The sequence below is a fragment of the Vigna radiata genome, unplaced genomic scaffold (genome assembly GCF_000741045.1).
Source record: "Vigna radiata var. radiata cultivar VC1973A unplaced genomic scaffold, Vradiata_ver6 scaffold_321, whole genome shotgun sequence".
NCBI lineage: Eukaryota > Viridiplantae > Streptophyta > Magnoliopsida > Fabales > Fabaceae > Vigna > Vigna radiata.
The window spans coordinates 245,322-262,726 of NW_014543610.1; the positions used below are offsets into that span (position 1 = coordinate 245,322).

General features: G+C 37.3%; 2 protein-coding genes and 1 non-coding gene across 4 annotated transcripts in view; 2 read left to right on the forward strand and 1 right to left on the reverse strand.

Moving 5' to 3' along the window:
- Positions 1 to 179: 179 nt before the first annotated feature.
- On the reverse strand, positions 180 to 1,397 carry LOC106754637 (uncharacterized mitochondrial protein AtMg00810-like). The gene has a single exon (XM_014636683.1). It carries the CDS (start codon positions 1,395 to 1,397, stop codon positions 180 to 182), a length of 1,218 nt encoding a protein of 405 aa, XP_014492169.1.
- A 5,132-nt stretch (positions 1,398 to 6,529) lies between these two features.
- TRNAA-AGC lies at positions 6,530 to 6,602 on the forward strand. The gene has a single exon. It is a non-coding gene; the product is annotated as a tRNA-Ala (tRNA).
- Positions 6,603 to 12,977: 6,375 nt separating this feature from the next.
- LOC106754630 (choline transporter protein 1) overlaps positions 12,978 to 17,405 on the forward strand; it is an 11,958-nt gene continuing 7,530 nt past the window's right edge. For both annotated transcript variants that reach the window (XM_022778017.1, XM_014636672.2), the window contains exons 1-6: positions 12,978 to 13,346; positions 13,782 to 14,140; positions 14,566 to 14,711; positions 15,382 to 15,565; positions 16,377 to 16,450; positions 16,546 to 16,659. In XM_022778017.1, the coding sequence (XP_022633738.1) occupies positions 13,162 to 13,346; positions 13,782 to 14,140; positions 14,566 to 14,711; positions 15,382 to 15,565; positions 16,377 to 16,450; positions 16,546 to 16,659 (1,062 nt within the window). In that variant the 5' untranslated portion in view covers positions 12,978 to 13,161. The remainder of the gene's footprint in view (positions 13,347 to 13,781; positions 14,141 to 14,565; positions 14,712 to 15,381; positions 15,566 to 16,376; positions 16,451 to 16,545; positions 16,660 to 17,405) is intronic.

Here is a 17,405-nt window from a genome sequence, read left to right on the forward strand (position 1 = left end):
ACAAACCTATTTTTATTTATTTATTTTTTTTTTTAACTAAAAAGACAAAATTAACACTATTTCTATTTAAAACCTATTTTTATCCTAATTACTCTAATCTATGTTAATTCTAGAAAATTAAAAGCTAAACTATCCTAAAAGAGTAATATTAACATAAAAAAATAGGGAAATTTAGACACTTAACAATCATTCATCATATAGGTTAACCATTGAAGCTCACAGGTTGTTGATGCAAGAGCACGATATTCAGCCTCTGAGGAACTGCGAGACACTGTAGGTTGTTTCTTAGAACGCCATGAAATGAGTGAATCTCCAATGTAAACAGAAAACCCTGTAATGGATCGGCGAGTGTCAAGACATCCCGCCCAGTCAGAGTCGCTAAATGCCTTCAACTGAAGAGAACTTTGAGCAGAGAAAAATAAGCCGAAACCTGGAGCTTGTTTCAAGTATCGTAAAATGCGAAAGGTGGCCTGAGAATGTGCAGATGTAGGAGCGGACATGAATTGACTCAGATGATGCACAACATAGGAGATGTCTGGGCGAGTGGTAGTGAGATATATTAATCGGCCAAGAAGTCGACGATAGGAGGAAGGATCAGGAAGTAGTGTGCCAGAGAAGGTGGAAAGTCGAGCAGTATAATCCATGGGCGTGGCAACAGGACGGGAGGCCAACATACTACAATCTGTTAAAATGTCCAATGTGTACTTGCGTTGAGAAAGATGGATGCCAGTATTATTGCGGGCAACTTCCAGACCCAAAAAATATCTGAGATTCCCAAGATTCTTTATTTTGAAGGCATGATCAAGGAGGCATGTAATAGTTTCAATTTCTTCAAGATTATTGCCGGCAAGGACAATATCATCGACGTATACAAGGAGGGCTGTAGTAGAGAACTCAGAGATCTTCAAAAACAAAGAATGATCTGATTCAGATTGTTGATAGCCATGGTGAAGGAGAAAGGAAGAAAGCTTAGCGAACCACTGTCGGTTGGCTTGTTTTAAGCCATAAAGAGACTTTTGAAGTTTGCATACTTGATTGGGAAAAGCAGGAGAAATGCCTGGAGGTAGAGTCATGTAAACTTCTTCATCTAATTCACCATGAAGAAAGGCGTTATTCACATCAAGCTGTTTGAGGTGCCAATTAAAAATTGCAGCTAAAGCCAAGAGTAAACGAACGGTGGTGAGTTTTGCAACTGGAGAGAAAGTTGCAATATAATCTAATCCTTCCATTTGGGTGTAGCCCTTAGCTACAAGGCGAGCTTTGTAGCGATCAAGACTTCCATCGGCATGATACTTGATTTTATAGACCCAACGGCAACCTATGACATGTTTATTTGGTGGCAGAGATGTGAGGGTCCAAGTGTGATTCAGGTTTAAAGCCTCCAATTCAGTTTTCATGGCTTCTTTCCAGCAATCATGTTTGACAGCTTCAGCATATGAATGTGGTTCAGTGATGGTGGAGATGGAAGCAATGAATGACTAAAAGTGGTGAGAAAGGTGAGAATAAGAAAGAAAATCATTAATAGGGTAGCGCATACCTTGAGGAAGATTGGTGGAAGTTGATATGAGAGAGTGATGGTAATCCTGCAAATAAGATGGAGGATGACGAGAACGACTGGAGCGCCTTAGGGAAGGTGCAGGGGAAATTGGTTGAATGGGATGAGAAGGAGCAACGGGAGCAGAGGTTGAAACAGTAACTATATCAGGAAACGGTGAATTAGAAATAAAAGGAATTGGTGAAACAGTAGAAATATCAGAACTTGTCGGTGGAATGGAGATAGATGGAAAATGATCCTCATAAAAATATACATTGCGGGAGATTACAATGTTACAATTATGAAGATCATATACAATATATCCTTTCGTAGCAGGTGGGAGTCCAAGAAAAACACAAGGATGAGCACGAGGATCTAATTTCTTACGATGTGCAGTGGGTGTGGAAATATAACACAGACAACCAAACACTTTTAGTGGAGATATATCACATGTATGACCATAAAGTTTTTGAAATGGGTTGTCATTATGCAGAAACGGAGTGGGAATGATATTTATCAAATAAGTGGCATGCAAAAGTGCATAACTCCAAAAACATGAAGGTAAGTTTGAGTGGAAAAGTAGAGCACGAGTAACATTGAGTAAATGTTGATGCTTGCGCTCAACAATTCCGTTCTGCTCTGGAGTTTCAATGCATGAAGTTTGATGTATTATGCCTTTAGATTTGAAAAATTCATGCATAGAAAACTCAGAACCATTGTCGGTACGAATGATTTGAACATGGGTGGTAAATTGTTTTTCAACAAAGACAATAAAATTAAGAAGGAGTTGGCGTGTTTCAGATTTATTATTCATTAGAAAAACCCACGTGAAACGTGTATGGTCATCCACGATAGTAAGAAAAAATCTGTGACCATGCAGTGAGGGGGTGGAGTAAGGTCCCCATATGTCCATATGTAATAGAGAAAACAGTTTTTGAGCATGAGAGTGACTTAAGGGAAAAGGAAGTTTTCTTTGCTTTGCATAATGACAGGAATTACAAATGAAATTTTCGTTTATGGTTAAACATGGATATGTCTTATGCATAGTGTGTAAACGTGAACGGGATAAATGACCAAGGCGAAAATGTCAAAGATCAATGGGTAAAATATTACAAGAAGGATGAACAACAGAAGAATGTATATGATGACATTTGAAAGTTTGAGGAACAAGTTGGTAGAGTCCACTCTTCATATCAACTGAACCAATCTTCATCTTGGTTTTGGCATCCTGTATGAGACAAGAATCAGTTGTGAAAAGAATGTGGTAAGAAGAATGTAAAACTAATTTAGACAAAGAGATGAGATTGAAAGTAAATGACGGAACATATAAAACATCAAGGAGAAAAAATGTGGGAGTGAAGTGAACAGTGCCGGAATGAGTGGCTGTGACGTGATGACCATTGGGAAGATTAACGGTAATAGGTGTAATGGAATGATATGAAGTAAAAAATTGGAGGGAATAGGAAACATGGTCAGTATCTCCTGAATCAAGGATCCATGGAGCTGTGTCGAAAGTGTGTGCAGGGCAAATAGTAGATTGAATACTACCTGAAGGATGTGAGGTATGTGTGGAAGAGGAAACCGAACCAATTTGATTAATGTGTGTAGAGGTGGAATTGGATGCGGAAGCAGTATTAGATGATTGCTGAATTAAAGCCAATAAAGCCTGATATTGTTGAGGAGTAAACCGATTATCTAAACTCTCAGAAGGAGCTTGTGTATTGTCGGCAACAGCTTGTCCTTCAGTGATTGAAACGCTGTTAGCAGAGGAGGATTTGGCAGGGAAGAAGCGATGACCAGAGGGTATCCATGCTTCCTATAGCATACTTTAATTGTATGACCTGTTTTTCCACAATGAGAACAAAGTTTGCCACGAGTAGAAGGGGCCTTGCTGCTCTTATTATCAGAAGGATTAGGAAATCCATGTTTGCGGTAACAAGTGTTGTCGGTGTGACCAGATCGACCACAAAAAGAACACACAGAGGCAGTTTTGACAGTGGCATGAACAACATTAGCAGAGATGGATTTTGAGTTGACACTAAAAATGTCAGGAATAGAATATTGGCGTTCCTGTTAGGCTACATAGGAAAATATTTTATTAATGGGAGGTAATGGATCCATTAATAAAACGTGAGATCGAACGTTAGCATATTGATCGTTTAATTCTCGAAGAAACTGCATAGCTTGATCTTCCAATTTTCGTTGAGCAAGGATGGAAGATAGTTTGCAAGAACATTGTACACCACAAACGCAAACAAGGTCGGGTCTGAAATTTTCAAGTTCATCCCAAATAACGCGGAGTTGAGTGAAATAATCGGTGACAGTAAGATCACCTTGTTTGATGGAAGAAGCATCAAGCTGTAGAGTAGAAATGCCAAGAAGATCACCCTGAGAATACCTAGATTTGAGATCTCGCCAAATCTCCTCTGCACAGTCCATCCAAAGAATACTCTGCCTGATGGACGAAGAAACGGAGTGAACGAGCCAGGAAACGACCATGTTATTGCAGCGTTTCCAGGCTCCAAAAAAACGATCAGAAGCTAACGGTCGTGGGGCACTACCATCAACGAACTCAACCTTATTTTTGGCACTGAGAGCAGTGAGCATAGATCTACTCCAAGAATGGTAATTGGTGGAATCAAGTGGAGGGGATACCAGTGATAGGGCAGGGTTTTCATTAGGATGGAGATATAAGAAGTGGTGAACGTTGAGAGAAGGATCAAACTCATCACCCATGATAGCAGACGGAAGTGATGAGGAAGGAGAAGATCGTCAGGCTCTTGATACCATGACAAATAAGAAAGAAAATGGCACAGAGAGAAACACAATGCAAGCACGTATCATGCTGCTCAGACTTGCTTTATTAAAATGTGGACGTGTGTATATATACAGAAAAGGAAGAAAGAGAAAATGTAAATAACAGAAAGGGTAAATATGGAACCAATACAAAAACCCTCAAACAGAAACGTGAATCTTCTAATATTATAAAAACTAATTTCTGTTAAGAATAATAACTTAGCGTTTTTTTTAAATTATATTAGATTTATATGTATTGTATCATTAATATTTTTATAATGAATTGATTTATATATGGATAGATTAATTTATGAAATTTAAAATAGTTTATTTAGAAGTGATATTAAAGGCATAATAAATTGTTATGGGATATTTGATTACATTATTATTATATAGTTTTCTTTTGGATGAATTTGTTCTTCAAACAGAATAGAAAGTGCAAATTTATGATTTTATGTTTTTGTTTAGAGAGATTCGGAGGCGATCTGGAAAGCATATTAGTGGATTAAGCTTTTATGGAATGTTGTTTATTTAAGGAGATTTGAGAGTGAAATAAGTTATTTTACATACGGATAATAATATTTAGACAATATTTTTTTGATAACATTTGAGCATTGATTACGTGTCAATTTGTGATTGGTCAAAATTTTCTTCACAATCAATAATAATAATCATAAACATTATTGTGGAGTAATTTTTGACCAATCACAGATTGACACGTAATCAATGTTCAAATGTTATCAAAAAAAATGTTGTCTAAATATCATTATCCCATAGATAAATGTTCTCGCTCTTTTTACAAATATCATGTCTTTCAGTGCTATTTTTTTTATAAAGTTGTTGTCTTTGGTTGAAGGAGCTTGAGGAAACTGAGATTCCTGAACTATATAAGAGAGCTGCTTGACTTCAAAGGAGACCATTGACGGCTTCGCTTTGAATTTAGTTGGCCATGCATAGGTGATGGGTGTGTGTCTTTAATGAGCCATTAAATAGAAATGAATATGGAGTTGGTTGTTGTAGTTTATTAGTTAAAGTAGTGTTGGGGAAGCTATGTTGGTATGTGGAAAATGATATTTTAACACCAACTTTTTAACATTATTTTGACACTGCACACGTGTCAAAATGTAATTGGATGATTTCAAATTAAAAAAAATACTTTGGTTTTTCTCTTCCAAATATGTTCTTGTCTCAGCTTTTTTTAATTTGAAATCGTCCAACCACATTTTAACACGTGTGCAGTGTCAAAATAGTGTCCAAAATTGGTGTTAAAATATCATTTTCCGTCGGTATGTTACTACTTGAACACGTTTGAGGTGAGTTTTAGGATGATACAAGTGGTGTCATGAGTGTGTGGAAACTATGCATGGTTCATGGTGAAGAACCCATAGCAAGGTTGGGTTATGGTTCATGGTTCATAGTTGACGCAATTTCACGAATGTCATGGATGCAGGCCACCATGGGGAGAACCAATTCTCTATTTTTTGGAACCGATTCTTTGAGTGGTTGAAGAAAAGGGAATCATATATTTTAATTCCACCATAAATTAAAAAACAAAACAACCAAAATCAAAAGAATAAAACTTTTCACTCACCTCAATAAAACCACCATATTCCATGAATCAAGAACCACATTTCCCACCACAAGCTCAATCTACTTTTCAAATGTCCCCAAATTTCAATCATCGATCAATGTAAATAAATCCATGTTTGAGTCTCATTAAAATCTAACCTACAAAAAATAATTCACCATAACAAATAAATACTTATTTCTAAATAACCTACAAATGTCAAGTGTGTCTCGGATTTTATTCCACCGTCAACCAAACCGTTAACAAATAAAAAATACTTCAACTCTATTTTAAAAATATAGAAAATAAATTAATGTGTGTCTTGGATTTTATTCCACCATCAATCAAACCGTTAACAAATAAAAACAACTTTAACTCTATTTTAAAAATATACAAAATAAATTAAATAAAAAATATCATAATCTTAAATATAAAAATTAAATTACTAGTTAAATTTTGAATAAATTAATATACATCAACAACACAGCCCGTCCAGACGTTAAAACTAGTAAGTAAAAAAGTACATTCGCATACAACTGCACTCACTGGGTTTAACTTTTGCATTAATTTTAGAGAATACAACATATTTTATACTTTGGTTTAATTTTAGAAGTGCCTATTATTACAAACATGGGGATGTAGGTCAGATGGTAGAGCGCTCGCTTAGCATGCGAGAGGTACGGGGATCGATACCCCGCATCTCCATTTTATTTTTACACATGTAATTTCCATTTAAACGATTGTAAAAGAAAAGTTACATGCAAAACACCCAAACATATTTTAAAAGTACAAAAATAAAAATTTCTTTACATTTGTTAGTCATGCCTTTTCAAATTAATTGATTATATAACTATTTCTAGTGAAAGTAATATGCGAACTCAAAATTCTAATTAATAGTAATATTAAAATACAAAGTGATTTCATTGAAAATAATATTTATATAAAATTCTAATTTTGAAAATTTTTTATCAATTGGATTAGTAAACTAATGTTTTTTAATTTAAATTATAGTATGTTGGTGTACCAAGGACAACCGGACAGATGGAATGGTCGACCTCTTACTACGAAGATAGCCGAACGGTCAGGTCTAAATGGTCTGGAGAAACCAAGGTAAGGTGAATTTAATTAAAATAAACAGGGTTTAAGGTTATTGGGTTGTGATTGGGCCCTAATTAGAACCACACTAATCCTAAACCCATGACCAACACTATAAATAGAAGTCAAAGGCACAAGATAAGGGGATTCATTTATTGCACATTTAATACTGAATTTTGATTACCGAACGGGCTTGTGAACTGACTTAAGCATCGGAACACCTTTAGTAGGTACCTTCTTAGGAGGACTTTGACGGAGGAGGACGGACGAGAGGAGGACGAACTACAAGAGGACGAACGAGAAGAGGACGGAGGGCTAAGGACAAATTGTGAAGGGGTCAGACTGTTCGACCCCATACCGGAACATTTTGACGCCCACCGTGAGGCCGGCGAATTAAGACCAATGGTGACCACAAGAAATAAGAGCACAGAAGATCAAAACAGGATAATCAAGGCATTGGAACAAAAGTTGGAAGAAATGCAACGCAGGCATGAGGAGGAGATGGCGGCTGTGAAGGCGGAGTGTCTGGCTTAGATGGCCAAGGGTAAGGTCGTAGAGATTGGCGAAAATGCCGAGAAAGGAAACGAGAGAACAGTTGTATTGGAAGAGGGGAAGCATAGCAGCGCACAAGACCAGGTAAGGACGAGGAAAGAGGGAGCTAGAGGCGAGAAGGAGGAAAGCGTGATATTGGTGAAGAATGAAGGACCGACCGTCCCGGTACCATTCGTCCAAGCCATCATGGACGCCCACATCTCGGAGCAGTTCGTCCCGCCGCAATTCAAGATGTATGATGGGACTACCGACCCTGAAGCACATATTAAATCTTTCACCAATGTTATGGCCTTTCGTACTGGATGCGGCGTAGTATGGTGCCGAGCGTTTTCCTTATCGATGGAAGGAGAAGCTCTTGAATGGTTTAATTCTTTGACAAGCGGCTCTATCGAGAACTTCAAGAGCCTTGGCGGCATGTTCAGGAAAAAATTCGCTGCTTGCAGTACCCAGAACGTCATCATGGTCGACTTAATGAATCTCAAGCAGGGAAGGGACGAGTCGCTGAAAATATTCATGGACTGATAGTAAAAGACAGTAAGGAGAGTGAAGGGTCTCAACTTGGAGTTCGCCCTCCAATATGTCATGCCAGCCTTGAGGCTCGGACCTTTCAAGGATAATGTACGTAGAAGGCTGCCTAAGACCATGGAAGAGCTCCGCGAGCGGGCAGCAAATGAGGTCCGAGTCAAGGAAATGAAGCTGAATTATCGGAAAGAAGCGTAGGAGGCTAGGGGTGATAAGGCCAATGGTAAGAAAACAGACGAGTCATTCGTCCAATAGGGAAACAGAAAACCAGATGATAGACTGCGGGGTCCCCATTTCAGTAGTACGCGCCGCGAGCTAGAATATTGCAAGAACTAAGCACGCAATTGCTGCTAACTCTTCAAAAGCGTCCCACGCCTCTAGGGGCCGACAACAATCAACATTGCTTTATACCACCAGAATATGAGGCACACAACAGAAGAATGCGTGACCCTCAAGGATAAGATTGAAGAGTTGATCCGATCTGGCCGACTGTTACACGATGTAAGGAGAGACCAGCCGAAACGGTCCCCTAGGAGGGGCCGGAGCCCGAGAAGAGAGAGTCCTCGTCGAGGAAGCCCTCAGAGAAGGAGTCTGAGAAAGGAAGAAAGAAGGGTAGGCTACGGACGCAGCGAAAGGCCCAACCATGACGATCGATAGCGAAGGGAGAGAAGTAGGAGCCGTAGTCGGGGGAGAGGTGATAACCGCCCCCTAAGGGGAATGATCAACATATTTCAGGAGGTTTTGCGGGTGGAGGCTCATCGTCTTCCGCCCAGAAACGACACGTCTGGATGTTGCGTTCCGTGCACACAGTTAAGGGCTCTCAGAGTATGATGCTGCCCATCACCTTTACCGATGAGGATTTCCACGCTCTTGATCCAGACCAGGATTATCCAATGGTTATTACTGTCGAGTTTGCGCGATACGGGGTAAGCAAGGTGCTCATTGATCAGGCAGTTCAGTCAGTATACTTTATTGGAAAACATTCCAACATATGGACATTTTAGAAGACCTGATCGTGCCATACAATGAGCAGATTGTGGGGTTCGCTGGAGAGTACCCGCCTGGGTACCGGTCGCGGTGAAGAGAAGAAGGTGAGATACCTTTTAGTTATGGCGAATACCTCCTACAACGTCCTCTTGGGGCGTCCGTGTTTGAACGTTTTCGGCACCATCGTATCAATGCCTCACCTAACGCTCAAATACCCGACATAGTGGGGAACGATCTGCACCGTACGAGCAGACCGAAAAACGGCCAAAGAATGCTATGCTGCGAGCTTGCAGATGTATCGGAAAGAGGAGAGACGAAAGGTTAGCTGGTTGGAGGTTGTCATGGCCGATCTCGACCCTCGGACCAATACGGAAGATTGGCTCGAACCGTTAGGCAAAAACCAACCGGTAATAGTGGGCGGGAACGCTACCCAAACCACAACAATGGCAGTGGGGCTTGAAGCAGAGCTAGAAAAACAACTACGGGAGGTATTGTGGCTCAATAGAGACCTATTCACCTGGATGGCGGCTGACATGCCAAGGATTCATCCCTCGGTCATGTCCGAATGGTCTGGAGAAACCAAGGTAAGGTGAATTTAATTAAAATAAACAGGGTTTAAGGCTATTGGGCCCTAATTAGAACCACACTAATCCTAAGCCTATGACCAACACTATAAATAGAAATCAAAGGCACAAAGTAAGGGGATTCATTTATTGCACATTTAATACTGAGTTTCGATTACCGGACATATTTGTGAACTAACTTAAGCATCAGAACACCTTTAGTAGGTACCTTCCCAGAAGGACTTTGACGGAGGAGAACGAACGAGAGGAGGACGAATGAGACGAGAACGAAGGACTAAGGACAAATTGTGAAGGGATCAGACTGTTCGACCCCATACCGGAACAATTGGTATTCAAGATTCCAATACTAAAGTAAAGTTGATGTGTAACTCACTTATATTATGAATTAAAGATGTTCAAGTTGTGAATTGTCTTTTAATATGTATTTTTACTTAAGAATTTAAAACCTTAAATTAAAATTGTTTTACTTCAATTACAATTTCTTATAAAACTTAAATATTAAATTAAAAACATTTTAAATACTCTTCAAATGTAATAAAAGATAAAAAATAACTTTTAATATAATTTAAAATTAATTTATATGTAAGTTAGTCGGTAAAACTTTCATTTTTATCCTTATAGATACGTTAGCTTTAACTTATGCATTTTTTATTTTATTTTTCTCTTGTAAAATGTTTTATCTGTGAAGTTTGAAGAATAATGTCTGTACCATAGGTGGCTGGTCAGACGATCAGCCGAACCCCAGGCGTCCGGTGCGAGGCATACATGACCAGTACGTAGAAGCTAGGGTCTACAGAGGGTTGCCATCTTCACGATCACAACGGCGGACGTGTACGTCCCAAGCAGGTGGGTTCGAAGGACGGACGGTCACAGATCAAACCAAAGGATTTTCACGAATACCTGCGTCCCCTTCTGGTCCGCCCCAGCATCGCACGAAAGCCGGGGCACCGGACAGTAATTAACAGCGACTGGTCATGACTGCATGATTGTCGAACCCGTCACATCGTATAAGCCAAGGCACCGAACAGAAGCTGAGCGGAGACTGGTCGTCCGATGATCCCACCTCAGAAAAAACGATATAGCCAGATTAAGTAAATGAGCATTCTCCAATGGAACATGCTTTGCAAGCACCGACAACTACTGCGCGGCCACTCTGGAGCCATGAAGACGAACGTTCTCGCGGCCATGGCAGATTTCACGACTATGCTCATCAGAGTCTTCTTCCAAAATTCACAATGGTTAGCAAGTTTCGAAGCCAATCCCCCGAGTCTAAGGAACGACCTTATATGATGGGAATCCAGTAAAAAACTGATAGAGCCCGGTAATTGCAACCGGGTGTAACCTCTGTTCGTAAGAAAAACTTTGAAGAATTCACATGGATATTAGTCACCGGGAGAGAACATATGACCTCTGCGTCAAATCTTTTCTTGTCTTATACGTTAGGTAAATCTTTACGTCTTTACGACAAAACCCTACGGCAACAAAGTCGCCTAGGGCTTGCGGGGCCTATGTACCATATGAGCCGGACGTCCATGTATAATACCCGAGACGGACGGTCACGCGGATGACGCGGTCTGATCTCAAGTCGGATTGATTTCTTGAGGAAGTTCCCCGGTGGAGCGGGCGGTACGGCCGTCCGGTAGAGGTCATAGATTGGGATATGGTAAGCATGCAGGATTAAGGTAAGACCAAATCAACCATGGTGGGCTTGTAATTGGGCCATAATTAAGACCTCACTAATTAATGGCCCATGAAGAAAACTATAAATATAAGTCAAAGGTAAGAGGTAGGTAGACACATTTAATACACATTTATTTCACTCTCTCTCTATCTCTACTTCTTGACACTGACTTGAGCGTCAGAATGCCATTAGCAGGTACCTGGACGAACCAAACGAGTCGAAGTATTCCTGATCAAAGAGCAACCGAGCGAGAAGAATTCAAGATCGGACGGTCAACAAAGGAAAATTGTGCAGGAAGAGACGGAAATATACCCAACTGGAACAATGTCCTTTGTATAACTCATGAAGTAATTAAAGTATTAACTTCATAACTTTCATAATTAAAGTATTTAAATTTAAAATGTATCGGTTATATTTTGTGTGAAAAAATTGAACTTAAAAGCAACCTTAATAAACAAAACTCACTGACTCAAAATTATTACACAAGTTCAATTCATCTATCAAGTGGTAACTACTTAATTAATTTTAAATAATGTCCCTAAATGTTGATAGTAGAATTTTAGGGTTATAATGTGTTTTAAAGTGCTAACTTATGTTATTTTATTTAATGAATAATGACGGTATAATGTTAGAGTTTAGACATAGTGTATATTATTGAAATCTTTTGTCACTAAGGTGATTCAAGTTATTTGCTAAATTATTATTCTTTACTTTCAAATAATTAAATTACTCAGTTGGTCATGTAAACATTTTTAATGTCAACTTTTTATATAAAATATTAATAACAAATTAACTCTATAAGCTTTGAAATTGACTTAACTAATGATATGTACTTGTACAATGTATGTAAAAATATGTTTCTCCATTTATAATAAAATTAATTTAAAAACATAAAACCATGCTTATGTTTTTAATATTAAAAATATTAAACTTGATTAAAATTAAGTTTTAATTAACTATTTTTAAAATTTTTGAGCTTTTTTAATACAATTTTTTTTATATTTTTGATTGACTTTTTCTATTAAAAGACTCTAATGAACATTTAAAATATATTAATGTTAATATATTCAATTTTTAATATATTTTAAAAATCAAAATCGATGTCTATCCATATATTTAAAAATGAAGAAAGTATTAAAAAATTAATAAAGAATCTAAATTCCTTCTTGTGGTTAAAACTTAATATAAAATATCATAAAATAATTTTTAAAATTATGTAAAATTATAAATCGGTTGCAACAAAATAGTATATAACAAAAACAAAATATACAAGATAAAATAACAGTCATACCATTCAATTAACACAAAAATTAAATAACAAATTAATTAAAAATTAAAAAATTTAAAATTTTAATAAATTACGAAAAAAATTAATTTAAAATATCTAAAGTTATTACAAATTAAAAACTTAATTAAATAAAAATATTAATACGTGTTTATTGAATCTAATTTGTCATTTAGCATGGAAAATGAGAACCGGGCCCTTAATATTCCTTTGAACCGACACACTTCTCACCGCTCGGCTATGTTTACGAAGTGAGCCCCAACAAGACAAGGACTCTGGTCTTTTTTTATTTTTCTAAAAAGCACTTTAGACTTTTGAGAATATCTTTGTCTTATGATGGGATTAATAATAAAAAAATTATTAATAATAATCATTTTCAATGTCCCAAAATCTAAACCTTTGCTCACTACAGAAGCTTCAACAGTGTCCTACCTTCTACTCTACTTCTGTTCCTTCTTCATGTTGTCTGCATCTCTACCTGAAATGCTGAACTAAACCCCCAAGCTTGTTACTTGCAGTTGACTATAGAGATACATACATATATAGAAAGGCTTCAAAATGAGGGGTCCTTTGGGTGCAGTCATAGGGAGGTACCCTTCAAGTGATGGAAGCACTCATTTGGGTGGAATCATTAAGCACAACAGAAAATGCAGAGACATAGCTGTTCTTGTTATCTTTATAGCTTTCTGGATTGCCATGATTGTCAACTCCAGCTTTGCTTTCAACCGAGGAAACCCATTAAGGTGAGGATCTTAAAGTTTGTAACTTTATCTGATTGTGCATTTTGCTAATGGAGTTTCTGCAAGTGGAAGCTGTGGTTTTGCCATGGGTGTGTTTAACAATTTATGGATTCCCTTGTTTTTTAGTGTGTTTTTGGGGAAAGGGTATTTCTTGCGGTCCAACATTTTTCTACTTAACCTTTCCTGTCAAATTTTTGGTTTTTTAATTTGACTAATTGTTCAACTAATATACCACAAAAATCCTGTGTTTATTAGATCTTCTGTTATTGCATGTTATTGTCCACTTTACTACTCTTGTTATTTATTTGTTGCTGAGGAACTGAAAGTCTGAAAGAAGATGTGAAACCTGATTGTATGGTAGCATGAAACCTGTAATTTTTTTCAAGCGTTTGTTGTTATGGTTGTGTAAATTGTCATTGGTTTTTATTGTCTCACTAGGCTTACTTATGGGCTGGACTACAAAGGAAATGTATGTGGGCAGAAGCATGCAGCTCAAGATCTTCGAGAATTGGAGCTCAAATACTGGCTAAATCCTAATCAGGTTTATCAAAGTGGATTGAAGGACAGCCAATTCAAACTTGCCAATGCCCGCAGTATATGCTTGCTGGACTGCCCTATACCTTCTGAAGATTCACTAACTTGGGTGTGTGATTATCCTGAAGGAGATATTCGCGTTTCACTGAATGATTGGATTGATATGAACTATGATTATTTTGAGTTCCTTACGCCAGAAATGAGGAACTCTTCACTTCAACTTCAGGGCCCTTGTTATCCTGTCATATTTCCTAGTGTAAACGGTGAGAAAACTTGTTGCATTCCTAATGCATTCATAAATGTCACATTGTTGCCAATGTTGTTAAATGGTGGCACCATGGTTTGATGGATTTTTTTTCTACCTGCCATATGCAATTTGTGTAGGAGTCCTGCTGTGGAAGTGCCATTGACCATAATGGTGTGGTTATATGGCAGAATTTTGGCCTTCCACCATTGATAGCACTGGTTGTTGCATGCCTTCTAATGGTTCTGTTGTGTTGACACATTACTTTGACTTTTTACCTTGGTTGCTAATTTGCCTCTTGTAAGGAAGGTGTTATGTTTAGGTCTTATTTTTCACTTTTCTTTGGGGCACGAGGAGTGACAGGGCGTAAGGGCACTGTCCATATCCTACATATGATGAGTTCTATGAAGTTCTCGATTCTTATAGCATACTTTTTTTGTCTAGTTTACTGGAGTTGCCAATTTATCGCCAGAGCATCAAATGTATCTTTAAGGCATTGGCAGCAGATGGGTGGAGTTAACATCAAAGAAGACATTATTATTGATAAGTCCATTCATGAATATATCAATTCTCAGTCAGCTGCCTTAAAGGTTAATCTTTTGCTCTTTCTAACTTTTTCTTTAATTGATCTTATGAGTGTGATTTTTCTCTGGAAGAGCATAGCCCCTTACCAACAACTTGGTTTTAAAGAAACAAGAAATTAAAATGAGTTTGTTTCTTGGGCAAGGAGGTGTCCTAGAGATATCAGTGTTCTGCTGAAAAGATATGTTGTTAAAATAGCAAAGACTGCAAATTTATTTGAAGTTTTATCTCCTCGGTTCTGTTGATAGCTGATAGCTGTTATCCAATTTCATCGTATAACCAATTGCCAAACCTGGCAAGCCTACCAGAATAGGAAATTACCAAGATAAGCTATATAGGTTTTGATACAATGTATGATTTTATTTTAAAGCCAATTGACATTAAGTGAAAATATCCAACAAATATATAAGTCACATTCTAATAGAGTAGGTAATTGACGTAAAACTTCCCAACAGTTGTAACAAGTGAAAATTATGGAGGCTTGTGGATATGCATTGTGCTATGAGATCTTATACCCTACATATTTTCATACTGCCTTTCCTTCACCCTTTATGTCACTTTCACTCTTACTAATGACAATTGTTTAAAAGTTTGCTTTGTTCTTTCATTTTATCTGCCTTTAAGCATTATATTATTTGTTACAGAAATTTGAAGTATCATAAATACTTTTATTTGCAGAGATACATGGCTGACATAGGAAAGTCATGGCCTGTGCTGATTGTTTGTGGGGGGATTTTACCTCTGTTTCTGTCTGTGATTTGGCTGCTGATGATTCGGCACTTTGTTGCTGCTATGCCTTGGGTTACAGTGGTTTTGTTTAATGTTCTAATGGTATCGGTTACAATGTTTTTCTACCTTAAAGGTTAGAATCTCTGCTGGGATATTTTGATTTCCAATTGCATGTATTATTTAAGGCAGTAGCACTATACAAGAGACAACCAACTATGATTTTCTTTTTGTTATTCATTTTTCCTTTCTTTGCTCTGCATATTTAATGTTTAGTTCCTTGTCGTCTGCATGGCCTATTAATTTTTGGGATCACCATTTTCATAAACACCATTGCATCAGCTGTACTTTTGCATCCTCTCTCATTTATCCAATAAAGCAGACAACTCTTCTCTTGTCATATTTTTAGTTCAACACATGTTGCAAACATATAGTTAGACACTTGCCGCATATTTACTTGTGTTACAATCTATACCAAAAATTGAAAAGGAACTTTTGGATCAGCACAAGAAGTTTTCTACGCAATTATGGTAAATTTTATGATGGGTGGTATGAGGCCGGAGTTCTTTGAAAGGAAGCGGACAATTTATTTGTAATGTGTTTTCTTTTATTTAATATTAGATGATACGGCTAATTTGAGTTTGCATTTGATAGCATAGCCATTCATTGGGACTTGGAAATGATCCAGATATCCCTGATCTTCTATGCCTTTTGGGCATTGCAACTATGAAAAAAAATGTTTGCTTGTGTGGAATATAACTCAATATTCAAATGTAGGATGAAAGAATGTGTATAACTAACACGCATAGTGTATTGATGATTAAATTTGAAGTGTATTGTGCTTGCTTCTTTTAGTTTGGAATCATCTAGGCAAATATTTTCTTTTTCTATGTTTTGACGGAGCACCAATCAAATAAAATGCCTAATGCCTAATTCTTGACTTTCAGTTGGGTGGATAGGAAATGATGCTATTTCCCCCATTATTGGTGAGCATGATCCTTACATTCATGTATATGTGAGGGTGAGTATTGTCTTGATTGTGTCCTTATGTATTTAATTTGTGTCTCTACATTAACTATTTATATTTATTGATTTATTGTTTGAATTCGTTTGCAGGAGCTGACTCATCTACGGGTTGTCACAGTCCTTATGAGCTTTATCATGCTTGTTGCCATTCTTACATCAATTGCTATTGTTCGGCGCATACTTATGGCAACTTCTGTCCTTAAGGCAAGCATAACTTTATTAAATGTAATTATGAAACATGATTTTGTTTATTTTTTTGGTTCATTGATTGATATCTGATTGCAATTATATGTATTTTTAATCTAAAATATATTTGAGGCTGAACTTCCAATTAGGGTCAGATTTATCATGCATTTTTAATAATCTCTTATGTAAGAAAAACATTATTTTCTGTGCAAAATTGCTTTAAATAAACACTTGTCATGAAGTTGATGAATGTTAAAAAATTAAGGTGAGTTTAAGTGGAGAAAGGTCAAAGTACGGTCATGTGTGAGAGACTCGTCACTAAAAGTACAACAATGACAACAAAGAGAGAGGGAAGAGGTGATACTATTGTTATTTTACAGAACTATGATTGCACCAAATTTCACTTACGCTATGCAAATCTTGCTCACGCCCTGAGCCAATTTTGAACCAGAATCTTGAATCAGTCTAAACACGAGAACCAATACTCAAACTAGCACTGTGATACACTCCAACAAAGACACCAAAGGACCAGAACCAACAACAATTTAGGCACATTGATTAGAATTTTAACCAAGCCATTTTGAACTAGTATTAACACTAGAAATAGTTCCAGAACCACAATCAAGATTAGCACCACAATNAACACCACTGAACTGGAACCACGACCAACATCAACACTTGGTCAGGTTTGGCACCAAAGTTTTCACTGATCCATATCTCTCAGTTAGGTTGTGACAAATTTGGTAAAAATTTTGAAGGATTTT

Bases quoted from the DNA above. Each gene is read 5' to 3' on its own strand.
- LOC106754637 (XM_014636683.1), bottom strand. From the start codon at position 1,397: ATGAAAACTGAATTGGAGGCTTTAAACCTGAATCACACTTGGACCCTC.